Source organism: Pelodiscus sinensis, chromosome 2 (assembly GCF_049634645.1).
Source record: "Pelodiscus sinensis isolate JC-2024 chromosome 2, ASM4963464v1, whole genome shotgun sequence".
In the NCBI taxonomy this organism is placed as follows: domain Eukaryota; kingdom Metazoa; phylum Chordata; order Testudines; family Trionychidae; genus Pelodiscus; species Pelodiscus sinensis.
In genome coordinates this window covers 204,858,604-204,877,487 of record NC_134712.1, presented here as the reverse complement: position 1 = coordinate 204,877,487, position 18,884 = coordinate 204,858,604, and the positions used below count along the sequence as shown (strand labels likewise).

Genomic DNA, 18,884 nt, shown 5'->3' with positions numbered 1-18,884 from the left:
TGCATGATATTCTTATCAATAAAGTAGGCATATACAACTTAGATGGGGCTACTATAAGATGGGAGCATAACTGACTAGATAACCATTCAGAGAGTAGTCATTAAAAGTTCACAATCCTGCTGGAAAGATATAACAAGTGGGGTTCCCCAGGGGTCTGTTTTGGGACGAGTTCTGTTCAATATCATCATCAAGATTTAGATATCAGCATAGAGAGTATGCTTCTTAAGTTTGCAGAGGATACCAAGCTGGGAGGGGTTGCAACTGCTTTGAAGAATAGGGTCATAATTCAAAATGATCTGGACAAATTGGAGAAATGGTCTGACGTAAACAGGATGAAGTTTAATAAAGACAAATGCAAAGTGCTCTACTTAGGAAGGAACAATAAGTTTCACACATACAGAATGGAAAGTGACTGTCTAGGAAGGAGTACAACAGGGAGGAATCTAGGGGTTATAGTGGACCACAAATATGAGTCAACAGTGTGACACTGTTGCAAAAAACCCAAACACCATTCTAGGATGCATTAACAGATATGTTGTGAGCAAGACATGAGAAGTCATTCTTTCGCTCTACTCTGCGCTGATTAGGCCTCAGTTGGAGTATTGTGTCCAGTACTGGGCACCACATTTCAAGAAAGATATGGAAAAATTGGAGAAGGTCCAGAGAAGAGCAACAAGAATGATTAAAGGTCTAAAGAACATGACCTATGAAGAAAGACTGAAGGAGTTTGGAAAAGAGAAGACAGAGAGGACAAGATAGCGGTCTTCAGGTATCTAAAAGGGTGTGACAAGGAGGAGGGAGAAAAATTGTTCTTCCTGGCCTCTGAGGATAGAACAAGAAGCAATGGGCTTAAACTGCAGCAAGAGAGGTTTAGGTTGGACATTAGGAAAAAGTTCCTAACAGTCAGGATGGTTAAACACTGGAATAAATTGCCTAGGAAGGTTGTGGAATCTCTATCTCTGGAGATATTTAAGAGTAGGTTAGATAAATGTCTATCAGGCATGATTTAGACAGTACTGGGTCCTGCTATGAGGGCAGGGGACTAGACTCGACCTCTTGAGGTCCCTTCCAGTCCTAGTATTCGATGACAGCATTGAGAAAGCTTGAAAAGTTGTTCTTCTGTGATGAAGGCCTCAAATCTATTCCTTGTGCTCTTTTGTGAAGGAATAAAATTTTGAATAGTTAATTTGGTTATACTTCATTAGAAATTAGAGGTAGGCTGGGAAAATAAAAACTCTGAACCCCTTTTGCTGGAACATGGTACTTTGTTTGCTCTCAACTTTTGGGAAGGCAGTGCCAGGGATCTTCTAAATTGTCTTAGCAGGTTCTAGCCATACTTCATTTACAGAAGGGCTTCTTTGAAGATGGTGTGTAAAAAATGTCCATCAATTTCTGTTAACCCTCTCGGGACTTTTATCTGAAGAATGTCTATCCACTCAATTAAATCCTGAAATTGTTTAAATCATCTATTGCATATAGAAGTGGCATAACAGCTTCATTTGGGGATGATGAAATATTCATCTGTGGTATAGCTTCTTCATCAGCTCTCTATTCTTGATTCTCACTCATCTTCTGCAGCAGGGACTACTGAAGGCAAATGGAAGGACTAACACTGACTCTTACAATCTCTAAAAGCACTGAGAACCTGGGAGAATTGTTGGCAGTAAACAGCCCAAGTGTTTCAATGTGGCAACTGGGGAAGTCCATAAAAGTGGTGGTGGTAGCGGTGTTACAGGACTGATTTTAACAACCTGCAAAACAGGTTGAAATTGCCCTAGCTCTAAAGTTTTCCTCGAAGGAGCATATTCAGATTAAAATGGTCTACATAGATAATAAGACCAATGAACAAAAATCAGAGTCTGAAGAACAGTATAATGGAGTCACAGGCAGAGAAGTGTTGGTTTTCTTCTAAATCCATATATTTGGATCTAGAGCAGTGTTTCTCAAAGTGGTCTGTGGATCCACTTCGATAACCTGCTAACTGGCCACTCTACTTTGTTTATGGCCTTGCAGCTCCCATTGACTCTGATTCACCACTCGCAGTCAAGGGGAGCTGTGGGAAACCACACGTGCCGGGCTGTCACTAACTGGGAAGGACTCCTGGAACTGAGGTAATGTTTGAAGCCTGGGAATTTAAGCATGCTACCAAAACAAAAGTCTTCTTCTAACAGTAGAGAAGAATTATATGAAAAAATAACCCTACAAGAAAGAAAATAAGAACTAAATAAAATATTAAAGACAATTAAAAAAGAAAACTATAAGAGTAAAAATAACAGGTAACTGTGAGCACTATGAATGATCCACCTCTAGCCAGGGCACGCAAGAAGGAATCAAGGGCAGTTCATCTGTCATATGAGGCATGAGCATTGCTAGGAAGCATGAAGAGATTGAATGAGCACTGCTGTTGAAAATCTCTGATAGAAGACAGGAGCACCTGAAATGCATCACCTACAAGGACACTATTCAAAGAAGAAGAAAGACTTATAGGCTGGACCCAGGACCATCCACCATCTTCAAGGTATGCAAGGAAACTACAGGTTTTAGCAACTACGAGTTCAAGTGGAACATAACAGGTATAAAATAGACTGGGGTGCCCAGAGAGGAGGAAGAGAATCTTGTTTCTCTGAGCTTTAATATGTGAATCTCTTTTAGAAATTCAACTATCAATTGATAAATCAACACTACCCCACCCTGTTGTCATCTAAATAGACGGGCTTGCTGAAAACCCAATATTTGCTAGCCCAATAGGCTTAAACTGCAGCAAGGGAGGTTTAGGTAGGATATTAGTAAAAACTTACTGTCAAAGTGGTTAAACACTGGAATAAGTTGCCTAGGGAGGTTGTGGAATCTCCATCTATGGAGATATTTAAGAGCAGGTTAGATAGAAATCTATCAGGTATGGTTCTAGATGGCACTGGATCCTGCCATGAGGGCAGGGGACTGGACTCAATAAAACTTCTTGAGGTCCCTTCCAGTTCTAGTGTTCTATGATTCTCTAATGTTTGCATAGCATGGTAAGCTACAGATACTTTTTATCAAGGCTGGGCTAATCTGTAACATCATAATTCAAGGCTAAGCAAAATACAGCCCAGGGGCCAGATCCGGCCTGTTAAACCACCAGATCCAACCCACGGACCACCCTTCTGGGACCCTCAGACACACAGCTCCCATGGTTGAGACCACTCTGGAGGGAGGGGGAAGCTGTGTGTGATCTCCCCACCCCCAACCCAATCCTCAGTTCCTATTGGCCGAAGATAACTGGCCAATAGGAACTGACCCCAGCCAATCTCTCAGCTCCTATTGGCTCTCTCTCACTGAAAACCCTCTCAGACCCTGCACCCCATTCCCCTGCCCCAGGTCATGACCCAAACCCTCTGTAGTCTGCACCCCCTTTTCCTAGGTTACAATTCCATCACAAACTTTGCACACACACCCCAATGACCCTCTGCCAGGCCAGAATCCTCTCCTTTGCCCAAACTCCCTCTCAGACTCACGTCGTCTCCTGCACCCCAGTCCCTTACCCCATGTGCCCTTCTGCACCCAGCCTCCATCCTAGACCCCATACCCTCTCTACAGAAAAGTGCAGCGCTTGACACTTTTCAAAATTTTGGAGTTGCCCCCCCACCAAAAATTATTGCTCACCCCTGCCATAACCCTTGGCAGAGGAAGTCTTCCAGATACAAGGCTGTAATATCAGAATGTGTCTGCAAACTCTTTCACAAAAGGCTCTGTTTAATGTAGGAAAAAGTGGGCAGCACCGAGAAGAAGCAGTGCATATATTTTTCCTATAGTCCCTGGTAAAATTTCCAGGAAAGAATTGAAGGAATTGAAGTTTCTCCCTCTGGTGGTCAATCTAAGAGATAGCAGTGGTAGAAATAGAACCTATTGTCTCCCAGGGTGAACCCAGCCCTCTGTCTGATAAGATGACTCATGGGCACCGCATGTGTGCAAGTCAATGAATTTAGCCCTGTATATGGAAATGATACACAATCAATGTCTGCTTCAGAAACTCAGTTGATAGTTGTGTAAATTATGATTGTGTCAGGTCACAAATTATACACTCGATGTTGAAATAAAAAGCACAGTTTATCTTAATTCTAGGAAAGGGCAGAATCTAGTTGGATATCATCCACAAGCATTTTGTCTAAGAAGGTCCTCTCTCAATATCATGGACCCCAAACAATTCACAGCAAATTCTGCAAGATGTATTGTAATGAATTGTGCAAGTTCCAAATCCAGTTCTATGTATGTAGGGCTCAAACAATAGATAACAACACAATAGAGATCACAAGAGCAGACATTTCACACACAGATGTTGAACTCAGACTAAAGCACTTGATTTCACATTTAATCAGAAAAAGTAAAATACTTATTTTTTAAATTCTCTGTAGTAATAGCATAATACATTAGATGGTAGGGGATACGAGTGAATCTCATTCACAAGGAAATGTCCTCATAATTCAATTGTAGGTTTGTCATGCTTGGTTTGTAGAGTACTTACCTCACAGAGGAATCACTTCTATATTTTATAGATGCAAAGTATCTGTGTTTCATGCGTGTAGGTGTAATGGGGTAAGACTAAAAGGAGTAATTTTAAAAAGAAATATGATTTGCTTTCAGATTACTTGTGATACAAGTAAATATAGATTAAAAGACATTTGTTCCTATTGAATTTCTCTCTTTTAAAAAAGTGAAGCAGATCCTTTCTGAGAAGCAACAAAACAGCAGCTGTAGTGCAATTATGACATCTAGTGGCAACCAAGAGGAGAGCAAATGTAAAATAGCTTTAAAATGCCTTGGCTTTGTATGCAATGGTGATGTACACATGTCAGTCCCAGGGAATTAAAGAAGATGCATGAAGTAATATTTTATTGAGCAAAATTCTGTTGGTCAGAGAGACAAGCTCTTGATCTTACTCAAAACTCCACTTCAGGTTTGGGAAACTTAATCAGAGTGCTGCTGCTAAAAAGAAAAAGGAACAGATTGTTTAGCATATGTATTTAACACTTATTTCAAGGGACCACTCAAGATGAAGTGCCCCATCACATAGGAGGAAAGGATGGCTGGGTGGAGAAACATCTGGAATGTGTGTGGGGAAGAATAAGGGAAGTTGCAAATTGTTGTAATACGCCATAAAACAATGTCTCTATTCAGTCCATGATTTTTAGGGTCGAGCAGAGCTATGAATGTATGTTCTCAGGCCTGTCTTTAGAAAAAGTGTTATGCAGGGTTCCTTTTGAGGATGAGGATTGATAGGTCATTTATAAAGTGATTGTGGTATTTAGTGCACTAGATGAAGTACACCACATGTTACAGACATGTGTAGGACCACTGGATCTTAAAAAGCATATTGAGGGGGATGCTGATCAATGTAGCTGCAGCTTTTGTATCTGTTGCTTTGCCAGGGTGTGGAGCCAAAGACAAATAGGTGAAAACTGACTCTGGGTGACAAATCCAAAGTGCAGTCAAGGGGAGATGAATAAAGATATAATGAAAACTAGTTAGTGTGGGACAGTGATCAGAGTATCCCAGACAATGCCTGTGGCTCCAGGTAGAGTTCCTCGGACTAACTGGACACCAACCACTGCAACTCTGCTCAGATATCTGAATAAGGGCAAGAATAATAGTCTCAAAATTACATGGAATCTCCCTGTGGCTGAACTTCCTTCTCCTGGACTTATATACAGCACACGGGAACAAAAGAAGGTGATTAATGAGGAGGTATCTGAACTTGGTGGGATCTTGGATGGGTCAGATGCATAGGTGCCAACTCCATGGGTGCTCTGGTGCTGGAGCACTCACATGAAAAAGTTAACCCCAACTGAGAAATTATCAAGCCCTAGTTAGAGGGCTTACCCTGGGCACAGCAATGGCTCTCCTCTCAGTCACAAGCAAGAAGCCACAAAGAAACCAGAATCAACTGATCAGCATGAATGTAACACAAAAGTGTGGAGCTGGCCTGGGATTAAATGATTAATAACATTGTGCAAGTGGTGATTACTAAGCAAAGAATCTCAGATGATACCCACTGATCAAAGAAAGATTACAGGTATCAATACACATTGCACAGTAGAATGCTGGTCAAACAGAAATGGAGGAAGGGAAAACAGCTCTACAGACTCAGTAAGTCTCCCAGTGCTTGAGCTTCTAGATCGGGGTGGGGAACCTCGGGCCCAGGGCCCAGATGTGGCCCCCCGGCTTGCCTAGATCCGCCCCCTGAGGCTCAGGGCTGTCCCCCCAGTATTGGGGAGCCTGCACTCACACTCCAGCTTTTCCCTCCCACCCTGCCACAGGATTGTAGCATACAAAATCTACTAGCCTGGGCCCCACAGACTCAGGTGTGAAAAGGGAATGTGGGGAGTGCCCTTCTCTTTCTCAGTTGGGGGCAACAGCTATGAGGGTTGGCATTTGGTTTTTTTGTTTCTCACTTGTGTGTGGCCTCCAACTGATTTTTCTGTGAGTCAATGGCTCCTGACCCCCCAAATTTTCCCCCATCCTTGTTCTAGATGGCCAAATTAGCCAAAGACAGGACAAAGTTTTAGAGACACAATCCAATTTTTGCTCTCCTACACTGTCTGGACCTGTGAATTTAGCAATGTCACATCTAAAAAACCTATCGTGTAAAGTACTTCCACCACTCCACTTCAGAGATTACTCCAAATCCTAATTGGTCTTAGTAGTCAGGAAGATGAAAATGACTTTACAAATCACTGGCCGAGATCAGAACAGCACACATGGCCAATAACTACATTCTGCACCTTTGATTTCTTAAAACTTTTCATATACTATCAAATAAATGGAAAAAGAGTTTTGCAGCTAGATACTCAATGCAGATTAGGGACAGGTCTACCATGTAAACATCCATTGGTATAACTACATCACTCAGTGGTATGAAAAATGCACACCTAAGCAAGGCCATTATCCTGACATAAGCCACGGCATAGACTATGGATGGACAATAAAATGGAGGCGATTCACCATGGTTAGCCCCTAGTGGGCTGCTGCCACTATCTATACCTGTGCCTCCTCAGGCATGAGTGGCTAACCATGGTGATTTGCATCAGGCTCACAAGCACAGACATTGCTACATCAACAGCAAGGTTTCTCCCATCAACATGGTCACTGCCCCTTGAAGAGGAGGATTAACTATGGTAAAGGGAGAAGTTCTCACATCAGAATGGTAACATCTTCAGTGAAGTGATACAGTTGCACTACTGCAGCATTTTAAGTGTAGACTCATTTGAGGTGCCAGAAGATGTGGATTCTTGATGAAGCCCTACAATAAACTTCCTTGTGATCTTCAATAAATCACTTACATTGTCTGTTCTTCACATTCCTATTTGTAAGAGATTGATAAATTTGTAAGAGATTGATAAACATGCTTTGCTACCTCATGGTGCTGGTGTGAATCTTAATATATTAATATTGTTAAAGCACTCTGAAATCTGCGTATGGATAGCTCTATATAAAGTAGATGCAAATTATCATAGTGGTGGAAGTAGCATCAACAATTAAGGCTGCATGGTGGTTTCCACTTTAACTCTCTCTTTTTTAATCATTCAAAACCTCCTGAATTTTCATTTAGTCAGAACCAAAACTACTCTATAGTCATATCTCCAAAGGAAGCAAATTAAGTAGTAATTATTGGTGTTTAACAGGAATAATTTTAGTAGATATGATGCTTGAGGGGAAAGCATTCAGCCAGTGCTAAAGGGTTAACTGGTGGTTAACCAGACACAATATTCTAAAAGATCTGGTCTTTTAATATATAAATTACAAAACAATATTTGTAATACACAACATTCACATCTTGCTTTAGATTTTCAAAGCATTGTATAAAACAAGAGATAATGAATTAGCAATTAAAATGTAATTGCATTGTGTTATAATTGTTTGTTCAGCATGCTGATTGTCATGGCAAGGGGCGTCAGACAAATAGAATTACTGGTCTTCCTTTTGCAGCTGCTCCACAGGCAAAAAACTCTCTTTTATTTCAGTGAAGGTTTTGCCTGCCATGCAGCTGCAGAATCAGGCACTAAGAAAGAAGTGAAGGGCTAAATCACAAAGAAAGAAAAAAAAAGAGAAGAGATCTTTTTTAAAATTCTTACAATTTATGTAACATAGTTCCTTATTGCATTTAAACTATTTTCAGATGGCTATTCCTTCAAGTGGGACAGCCATTTAGTCAGTAAAATAGACTAATTACAGAATTGTTAGTGATTTAATATCTTAAGTTGTTTTTAAATTAGCAATTTAGTTTTCATGTTAGCATTTTAGTTTTCTTTAAAGGGAATTAACACATTATAGATATAATGAAAAGGTGATAAAGGTATCTGGGTAGATTTGGTATAAATTGACAGAAGAGAACTTTTTAACATACCAGGAAAAGGCATAGCAAGAGCCAATGTTTGGAAGTTTAAGGTACACACATTCATAGTGAGAATAAAGTGAGGGTAATTAGGTAGTTAACCATTCAAACAACTTAATCTTTAAATCAAAACGGGATGTCTCTCAAAAACATGGACTAGTTTAACCATACATTATTGCCTTAGTAGAAAAGTTACAAGGTGAAACTGTGTCTTTGTTATGATTCGCAATGGTACTTTCTGGCCTTAAAATCAATGAATTAAGACACCATTTTCTTTCAGAGGATACCAGAGCTAGTAATAGTAGAAAGACACATACAGTATATGTCTATACTCTGGAATAAGATCGAATTAAGACACACAACTTCAACTTCAGCTAAGCACTTAAGGTACTTCAGCTACCTTAACTTGACTTTTGGTGCTCTCCACACTGCAGGAAGTTGAAGGGAGAACACTGTCCCTTCAACTTTCCTTACTCCTCGTGGAAGCAGGACTACTAGCATTGACCGGAGTGCTGTCTCAGTTCAAATTAGCATGTCTTCACTAGACCCACTAATTCAAACCCTGGAAGACTGACAACGGTAGCTTTGATCTTCTCTGTAGTGTAGACATACCCTGAGAAGCCTCCATCAATTTGTGTTAAGCTCTTGGCTTTTGGACTAGCCTATGTAATACCGACAGACAGAACTAAACCTGGGAGCCCTAGAGCTTTGTGCATGGGCCTATATAGCTTGAGCTATAAAGCCAGCTGGCTCCAGGGAACCCTACGGCTTTTGCTATACAGCAAGCCAGACTAGACAGTTACAATGGTGCCTTCTGTATTTGAAATCTATGCATCTATCCATGACTCTAGAAATATGAGCCAGGAGAAAGGGCAGCCCATTTCTGATATTGGACAAGTAACTTTATGTGCCATAGTTCCACATATATAAAAAGAAGAAATGAGATTTACCATGGAATACCTTCTTCCCAGGCTTAATCAATTAATATTTGTGAAGAATTTTGAAATCTTGTGATAAAAGCTCTTATATAAATATGATATGTAGCAACAGAAAGTGCTCAGCTTAACTGACCTCCATAATATCATCATATAACTGATTGCAAAACTATAATAGTCTAGATTTAACTTGGGTTGGAGGGACTTCTTTAATATCTGCATTTAAGTGTCTGTAAAATACTACAGAACATTTTCAAAACAATTATTTTTATATCAAAATCACACAACTGAAACATGCGCTAAGACTGAGGTGCCCAATGTTTGCTCAAGCGCAAGAAGGCAAATGACGTTGACAATTTGCCAACAAAACAACAGCTGCATCTAACTGATATAAAATTAATACTATTACAGCTGTTCATGTCCTTAATATGAAACAGTGGCCTTCAGAGACAATAGATCTCATTAAATAATTCTCCATCCTTGGATCAACTGCTCCCCCTGAAGTAGCTACTTATTGGAAAGTCTCTGAATGTCATAATTCCATAGCCAAGATGAAGGAGGCAGCAGGTTGCAAATGAGTTCTGGGGCCACGTCTGACCCACAAGTGACCTTTGGACATTGCTAGGTTAATGCTCACATTCTCTAATCCAAGGAGCACCAGGAGAGGGATTGTCGTCATTCCACCCTGGATCCATTCCTCCAGAGATACTGTGCCATCATGGTCATAGTCAATTTCTTCCATCATTTCATGAAGGATCTGTAGATTTAAAAAAAAAAAAAAAACACGCTATAAATAGCATATTCTAAAACCGCAAGAATAGACATTAACCCTGAACCATCCAGTTAAAAGAAAAAAGCAAAGTAAAATGTATCCTATGTGGTAACATTGGAAGAGAGATATTAGAAGTCTTTTTACCTTTCACCACACCGCCAAATCATACTTACACCCTTATTAGAATTGGTAAAACTATTTTCCTTATTTTATATTAAAGAAACCTTTTCTGTCATGCATCACTCTTCACCCTGCAGACCCTTCCACCACCCTCTGCCCTCCCTTGTGCAAGCCATGGGGCCTACTCCCCTTTCCTTCCCCCATGCTTGGAGTCCGGGATGCATGTGGCTTTGGTCTGGCCCAACTGCCTGGCGGCGGGGGGGAAGGAAGAGGAAACTGGGCTGGCATGGCAGAGGGTGGGAAGGAGGGAGAAAGGGGGCTCAGACTGGGGTGGGGGGTGGGCCAGGGGGAAGGAAGGATAAGAGGGGTCCTGGGCTGGCACAGCGGGGAAGAAAAAAGGGGGGCCCAGGCTGGCGTGGCTGCAGTTCAGCTCTCCCTGGTGGTGATGGTGGAAGCTAAGGTTGCCTACCCCCCCCATGAGAAGGGGGGTTGGTGAGTGCAGCAAGCAGGGGACATAGCCCCCTAGTTTCATCAGAGTGAGGAGCAGTTAGCCAATCAAGGCAAGGATGGGGCCTATAAAAGGCTGAAGAGCTGAGGGAAGGGTCACTCTCATCCTGACCAGCAAGGGAGAAGGAGCTGGTCCCAGTAAGGGAGGGAACCAGCAGCACCTGGAGACAGCAGTGCTGGGCAGGCTCAGGGGACTTGGAGAGAAGTCCCAGCATGATGCCTCCCAGGCTGTAGGCTGTAAGGAAGAAATGTATATTTAAAATGAGAAGTGTAAAATTATAAATGCAAATGTAAGATCTTCATGTAGATTCGCCCTGTAAACATTTACATAAGAACGGCCGTACTGGGTCAGACCAAAGGTCCATCTAGCCCAGTATCCTGTCTACCGACAGTGGCCAGCACCAGGTGCCCCAGAGAGGGTGGACCGAAGACAATGATCAAGTGATTTGTCTCCTGCCATTCCTCTCCAGCCTCTGACAAACAGAGGCCAAGGACACCATTTTATCCCCTGGCTAATAGCCTTTTATGGACCTAACCTCCATGAATTTATCCAGCTTCTCTTTAAACTCTATTATAGTCCTAGCCTTCACAGCCTCCTCCGGCAAGGAGTTCCACAGGTTGACAACACGCTGTGTGAAGAAGAACTTCCTTTTATTAGTTTTAAACCTGCTACCCATTAATTTCATTTGGTGTCCTCTAGTTCTTCTATTATGGGAACTAATAAATAACTTTTCTTTATCAGCCCTCTCCACACCACTCATGATTTTATAGACCTCTATCATATCCCCCCTCAGTCTCCTCTTTTCTAAACTGAAAAGTCCCAGTCTCTTTAGCCTCTCCTCATATGGGACCCGTTCCAAACCCCTAATCATTTTAGTTGCCCTTTTCTGAACCCTTTCCAAGGCCAAAATATCTTTTTCGAGGTGAGGAGACTACATCTGTACACAGTATTCAAGATGTGGGCGTACCATAGTTTTATACAGGGGCAGTAAGATATTCTGGGTCTTATTTTCTATCCCTTTCCTAATAATTCCTAGCATCCTATTTGCCTTTTTGACCGCCGCTGCACTCTGTGTGGAAGTTTTCAGAGAACTGTCCACGATAACCCCAAGATCTCTTTCCTGATTGTTGTAGCCAAATTAGCCCCCATCATACTGTACGTATAGTTGGGGTTATTTTTCCCAATGTGCATTACTTTACACTTATCCACATTAAATTTCATTTGCCATTTTGTTGCCCAATCACTCAGATTGGTGAGATCTTCTTGGAGTCCCTCACAGTCTGCTTCTGTCTTGACTATCCTAAACAGTTTGGTATCATCTGCAAACTACTACCTCACTGCTTACCCCTTTCTCCAGATCATTTATGAATAAGTTGAAAAGGATTGGTCCCAGGACTGACCCTTGGGGTACACCACTAGTTACCCCTCTCCAATCTGAAAATTTACCATTTATTCCTACCCTTTGTTTCCTGTCTTTTAACCAGTTCTCAATCCAAGAAAGGACCTTCCCTCTTATCCCATGGCCATGTAATTTACACAAGAGCCTTTGGTGAGGGACCTTGTCAAAGGCTTTCTGAAAATCTAAGTATACTATATCTACTGGATCCCCCTTGTCCGCATGTTTGTTAACCCCTTCAAAGAACTCTAATAGATTAGTAAGACAGGATTTCCCTTTACAGAAACCATGTTGACTTTTGTCCAACAAATTATGTTCTTCTATATGCTTCACAATTTTATTCTTTATTATTGTTTCGACTAATTTGCCTGGTACTGAAGTTAGACTTACCGGTCTGTAATTGCCAGGATCGCCTCTAGAGCCCTTTTTAAATATTGGTGTCACGTTTGCTACCTTCCAGTCATTAGGTACGGAAGCCGATTTAAAGGATAGGTTACAAACCACAGATAACAGCTCAGCAATTTCCCATTTGAGTTCTTTTAGAACCCTTGGATGAATGCCATCCGGTCCCAGAGATTTGTTAACATTAAGTTTTTCTATTTGTTCCAAAACCTCCTCTAATGACACTTCAATCCGGGACAGTTCCTCAGATTCATCACCCACAAAGGATGGTGCAGATTCAGGAATCTCCCAAACGTCCTCAGCCGTGAAGACTGAAGCAAAGAAATCATTTAGTTTCTCCGCAATAGCTTTCTCATCCTTGATTGCTCCTTTTATAGCTCGATCATCTAGGGGACCCACAGGCTTTTTAGCAGGCTTCCTGCTTCTAATGTACTTAAACATTTTGTTATTTCTTTTTGAGTTTTTGGCTAGCTGTTCCTCAAAATCTTTTTTGCTTTTCTTATTACATGTTTACACTTGATTTGACAGTGTTTATGTTCCTTTCTATTTATCTCACTAGGATTGGACTTCCACTTCTTAAAAGATACCTTTTTGTCCCACACTGCTTCTTTTACATGGTGGTTAAGCCACGGTGACTCTTTTTTAGGTCTCTTGCTATGTTTTTTAATTTGGGGCATACATTTAAGTTGGGCCTCTATTATGGTGTCTTTAAAAAGTTTCCATGCAGCTTTCGGGGATTTGGTTCTACTCACTGTGCCTTTTAATTTCTGTTTAACCTCCTCATTTTTGCGTAATTCCCCTTTTTGAAATTAAATGCCAGGGTACTGGACTGCTGAGGTGTTCTTCCCACCACAGAAATGTTGAATGTTGTTATATTATGGTCACTATTCCCAAGCGGTCCTGTAACGGTTATATCCTGGACCTGATCCTGCCCTCCACTCAGGACTAAATCGAGAATTGCCTCTCCCCTTGTGGGTTCCTGCACTAGCTGCTCCAAGAAGCAGTCATTTAAGCCATTGAGAAATTTTATCTCCACTTCTCCTCCTGAGGTGACATGTATCCAGTCAATATGGGGGTAATTAAAATCCCCCATTATTATAGAGTTCTCTATTTTGGTAGCCTCTCTAATCTCCCTCAGCATTTCTATGTCAGTATCGCTGTCCTGGTCAGGTGGTCGGTAATATATCCCTACTGCTAATTTCTTATTATTGGAGCATGGAATTTCTATCCATAGCGATTCTATGGAACATGTTGATTCACTTAATATTTTTATTTCATTTGATTCTACATTATCATTCACATACAGTGCCACTCCGCCACCCACTCGGCCTGCTCTATCCTTTCTATATATTTTATATCCCGGTATGATTGTGTCCCACAGATTTTCCTCATTCCACCAGGTTTCAGTGATGCCTATTATGTCTATCTCCTCATTTAATACGAGGTACTCTAGTTCACCCATCTTATTAGTCAGACTCCTAGCATTTGTGTACAAGCACTTTCAAAATTTGCCACTGGTTATTTGTCTGCCCTTCCCTGATGCATTGGATTCCTTTGTATGCGGTTGTTTGTCAGCTCTGGCCCATGGTTTGCCCTCTCCCCTCCTCTCTTTCCGACTACAGCTTAGAGAATCTCTATCAATGGATTCTCCTCTAAGAGAAGTCTCTCTCCGATTTACGTGCATCTGCGCACCAATCGGCTTTCCCCCATCTCTTAGTTTAAAAACTGCTCTACGGCCTTATTAATGTTTAGTGTCAGCAGTCTGGTTCCACCCTGGTTTAGGTGGAGCCCATCCTTCCTGTATAGGCTCCCCCTCTCCCAAAAGTGTCCCCAGTTCCTAATAAATTGAAACCCCTCTTCCCTACTCCATCGTCTCATCCACGCATTGAGACTCTGAAGCTCTGCCTGCCTACCTGGCCCTGCACATGGAACTGGAAGCATTTCCGAGAATGCCACCATAGAGGTCCTGGATTTCAGTGTCTTTCCTAGCAGCCTAAATTTGGCCTCCAGGACATCTCTCTTACCCTTCCCTACGTTATTGGTACCTACATGTACCACGACCACCGGCTCCTCCCCAGCACTACACATGTCTATCTAGATGCCTCGAGAGATCCGCAACCTTCGCACCAGGCAGGCAAGTGACCATACGGTTCTCCCGGTCATCACAAACCCAACTATCTATGTTTCTAATGATCGAATCACCCACTACTAACACCTGCCTCTTCCTAGCTGGCATTCCCTCCCCATCAGAGGTATCCTCAGTGCAAGAGGATACCACAACATCCTCTGGGAGGAGGGTCCCAACTACGGGATGGTTTCCCTCTGCTCCCGTTAAATGCTCTGTTCCCTTGAGACTTTCATCCTCCTTAAGAACACTGGGGCTCTCAGACTGGAGGTGGGACAGTACTACAGTGTCCCGGAAAGTCTCATCAACAGAGCTCTCTAACTCCCTTAGCTCCTCCAGTTCAGCCACCCTGTCCTCCAAAGCCCGAACTCGGTCTCTGAGGGTCAGGAGCTCCTTGCAACGGGTGCACACATACGCCACCCGCCCACAGGGCAGGTAATCATACATGTTACACTCGACGCAATAAACAGGATAGCCCCCACTTTGTATAAGTGCTAAAGGACGGAGGTTATCCTTGTATACATATGTCAATGTCAATTCAATTCTTGAAATGTTTGTAAACTTAAAAATATGCAAAGTTTGGCAATGTCTCAAAATGGAGTCTGAAACTCCATTTTGAATTTAGAACTCTTTCTGGTAGCATCCATTTGAGTTATGCATTCTATCACATTCACAGGTAGCTGTTAGAGTTTGAAAATAGCAACTCACCTACCTGTTGGAATTTGCATAATCTATGAATATTCACAAGCATCCTGTTCTACCAATCAGTTTAAAACACACCGTAAGAGCATCCTTTAGTGTCCAATCATTTTAAACCTTAGGGTTCATGAATATGTATGAACCAAAACTATAAAAGCTTCTGCCACGCAGCAGTTACTGGTTGCGTCTGGGCGTCGAGCTTAGGGATAGGTTAAGAGAGAGAGAGAGAGAGAGAGAGATCCTTCAAGTCTTGTCCTAGGTCTGGTAGAATGAGAGAGGTTTTGTAAAGAGATTCTTTTAAGGGAAGCTGGCGCAAGGCCATGCTTCACTCTTTTAAATGTTAATTTAGCTATTTCTAGGGTTAGATCTGACGGAAGGTCAGATCTACTCACTTAGGTTAGGTAATTAGGCTAGTTAGCTTAGTATTTTAGTTAGATTAGTTCCCGTCATCGAGTCTGTACGTCAGGCTGCATCGGTCCACGCATGTCGGCCGTCGTCGTGTCTGTACGTCGGGCGCATCGGGATTAGTTTAAGGTTTTATTTTTAGGTTAGGTTTAGGATAAATAGGATCCAGAGTCGTCCATCGCCTGATCCAGTCACACCGAAGCACAAGAAGAGGCGTCGAGGACCAGAAATTCTGCGGAAGGCGAATCGACCGTCTTCGATCTCAACTCCTGCTTCGAGGGATCACTTTGGCTGTTCCTTTCCTGTGGCAAGCACTGGATCAGCTGATGAGGGACCCCTGGCAGGTCCTCCCCAAAGGCTTCCAATTAGCCCTAAGGTCGTAGGTCGCCAGCGTCCATTAATCACCCTGCGTCGTAGACTCTGTAGTAGGTATAGGGACCTTGAGGGACTTCCCCTCCTGGTCCATTTAGTGTAAGAGAGGACAGCCCCCTTGAGTTATTTTGAGGTATTGTTTTGTTAAGTTTATTTTTGTAACAATATAGTCTGGTGGTTTTCAGTTTAAAACCAAGTCTTAAGTTTTCATTTAACGCGCCACCTTAATCTAATATCTCACACTCTCCGGTGATCAGATACGGCGAGAGGGTCACTACCTTAAATACATCTGCTCGTAGTTTTATATTGTCATCCTTGTGTCATTACAGATTCCTGGAATTCTATGGAAGAATAATATTTAGGGAAATTCATCCTGAGTCAAGGGAAGCACAAGGCCTTACTTCACTTAACTTCTGTTGTTGTGACATCTGGCTTTAACTTTTGACCAATAGGCACCAATAAGACTTTGCCAATAAAAGAAATAAATCAATGCTTATCTAATAAACACCAGAAATGGTTTGCATGTGAGGGCTTACCTACAAGGAGCAGACTACTGAGTAAGTCATGGGGATGTCTAAAGGGCATTAAAAAGCTGCACATCAATTGGTCTGGGTAGAGTCTGCAGTTTGGGACCCATAGTACTAGGTATGTTGTACATAGATGATAGGTTCTGTCTCTCATGGGATTTGGGCTAGGTATATGCAAAGCCCATTAAAAAATGAATTACATGCTACAGGGAGAAAGCCTTAAACTTTAGTGGTGGACATATATTTCATGCTTATGACCATTAGTGCTATGCTGTCCTCACTGTAACAAGGACTGAATAGCAAAGGACTGAATGGCAACCTCAAAGAAATAGGAACTATTTTTACTACTCAATACATGTATTAGTATCACTGGTATTCATGGGACATTACACAACGATTTCCAGAATTAATTGCATCAATGACCTGTCTAGATGCTTACTGGACTGAGTTCAGTGACATCCCATTCAAGATATTCTGCAACATGCATCATTTGAGTGATGATATTTTCTAATTCCTAGGCAGGAAAAAAAAGAGAAAGAACAAAAACATTTTAATGACAAATGACACGGGCAATAAAAAATAAACTGTGGGTCCCTTAAGCTGCTCAAGGCTCTAAGCAATTGATTAATCTATTTATGCCTAGTGCTTCTTTGCCCACAAGCTACATACTTCTTGAACCCTTCTATAATTACTTTCTTTGATTTTCTCTTAATTGTATAATCAGGTGCTACTTCTAAACTTCTACCTAAACAATGTAGTCTTTATTCCTGACCTCTCTGAACATGCTGAATTTCCCCCCTTCATCTCCTACTGTTACCTTCTCCCAGAAACTTGAGCTGCATCTTTCTTCCTTCTCAGTGCAACCATACAAATAACTCTTCCATGTACAGCTCCCAGGGAAGTAAAAAAGAGTTTTGGGAGTGAGTTAAATTGCTTCCTGAAGTAAAACGTTACAACTAAAAAAATAGAGAAATGATTTTACAGTGGGAGATTCAATGCCTGACCATCTCTAAAAGTGAGGAGGAAGTGGATATGCTCAGTGGAAGGACGAATTGTTAGGAATAGTCTCAAAAATATTTGTCATCCAGGATGTTTTATTGTTTACAGTTATTACTTCTGTTTATCCAAAGTGTGTGTTCCGCATGAATTCATACAAATACACTGATGCACTTCATGCTATTACAATATGTCAATATAAATAAAATTACCGAACTGTCCAAGAACCCATTGCCATCTGTGTCATACAAACGAAACATAACTAAAAAAAAAAAAAAAAAAGAGGACAATTAAATTAGGGGGAAAATATAAAGACGTACATCATTTTCCTTTAATTCCAGAGCAAGACAGACAATTAACATCTGACTGGAAACTGGAATTCTATATAAAATAGGATCCTATGTAGAGAATTTTACTGGCTTGCTCTTGCATTTTCACTGTGTTTTTTAATCCACAACAGTGGTAACTGCTCTACAAATTCTTACTGATTAGCTAATTGTACTAGTGGAAAATGTATGTATTAGATTTCAGCTCAGTTGAATGCAACAGTAAATATCATTTCCATATCTGCAAATTTTCCAAATTTTCCAAATTTTTCCTGGTTTCATTAAGTTCACAATACTAATATATAATTTGGGCCCTACCAAATTCATGTGAAAAATGTATCACAGAATGTGAAATCTGGTCTTGTGTACTTTACCCTATCCTTCAGAGCCGGGTGTCTGCTGAGTAGCGGTAGCTGGCCATACACCCAGCTCTGAAGGCAGCAGCACCACCACTATACCATCCCTCCCTTATCTCTTTATTGCATCTATTGGGAGTGCAGCCTTCAGAGCTAGGTACCTGGCCAGCCGCTGCATCTCTGCAGCCATCCAGCTCTAAAGACAGCTAATCAGTAAGGGAGGCAATAATGCAGCCTCACACCTCACAATAGTTTTGTAGCTCCCCTTTTTGGTTGGGACACTCAATTTGAGAAATGCTGAGTTTTAAGGACTTTACATGTTTATATTTTGCTGTTTTAAAAATATATATTCATGATTCTTAAAGTACCATTACATTTAAGATTTAAATATCTGAAACCATGAAATTCAAGATTTTTACAATGCTATGACAGTGAAATTTACAAAGATGGACCCTGAATTCTGTAGGGCCCTTTATATAATAAAGCTATTGTGTGCAACCCTGCTTCTTTTGAAATAAATTGCAATGCTTTCTTAGGCTATGTTTACACTATACAACTTACAGCAACACAGTGCCAC

General features: G+C 41.4%; 1 protein-coding gene across 2 annotated transcripts in view; it reads right to left on the bottom strand.

Moving 5' to 3' along the window:
- Positions 1 to 18,884, bottom strand: part of DGKB (diacylglycerol kinase beta) — a 488,560-nt gene that overhangs the window by 347,038 nt on the left and 122,638 nt on the right. For both annotated transcript variants that reach the window (XM_075922293.1, XM_075922292.1), the window contains exons 7-9: positions 17,838 to 17,887; positions 17,069 to 17,143; positions 9,941 to 10,060 (exon numbers count right to left, since the gene is read on the bottom strand). In XM_075922293.1, the coding sequence (XP_075778408.1) occupies positions 9,941 to 10,060; positions 17,069 to 17,143; positions 17,838 to 17,887 (245 nt within the window). The remainder of the gene's footprint in view (positions 1 to 9,940; positions 10,061 to 17,068; positions 17,144 to 17,837; positions 17,888 to 18,884) is intronic.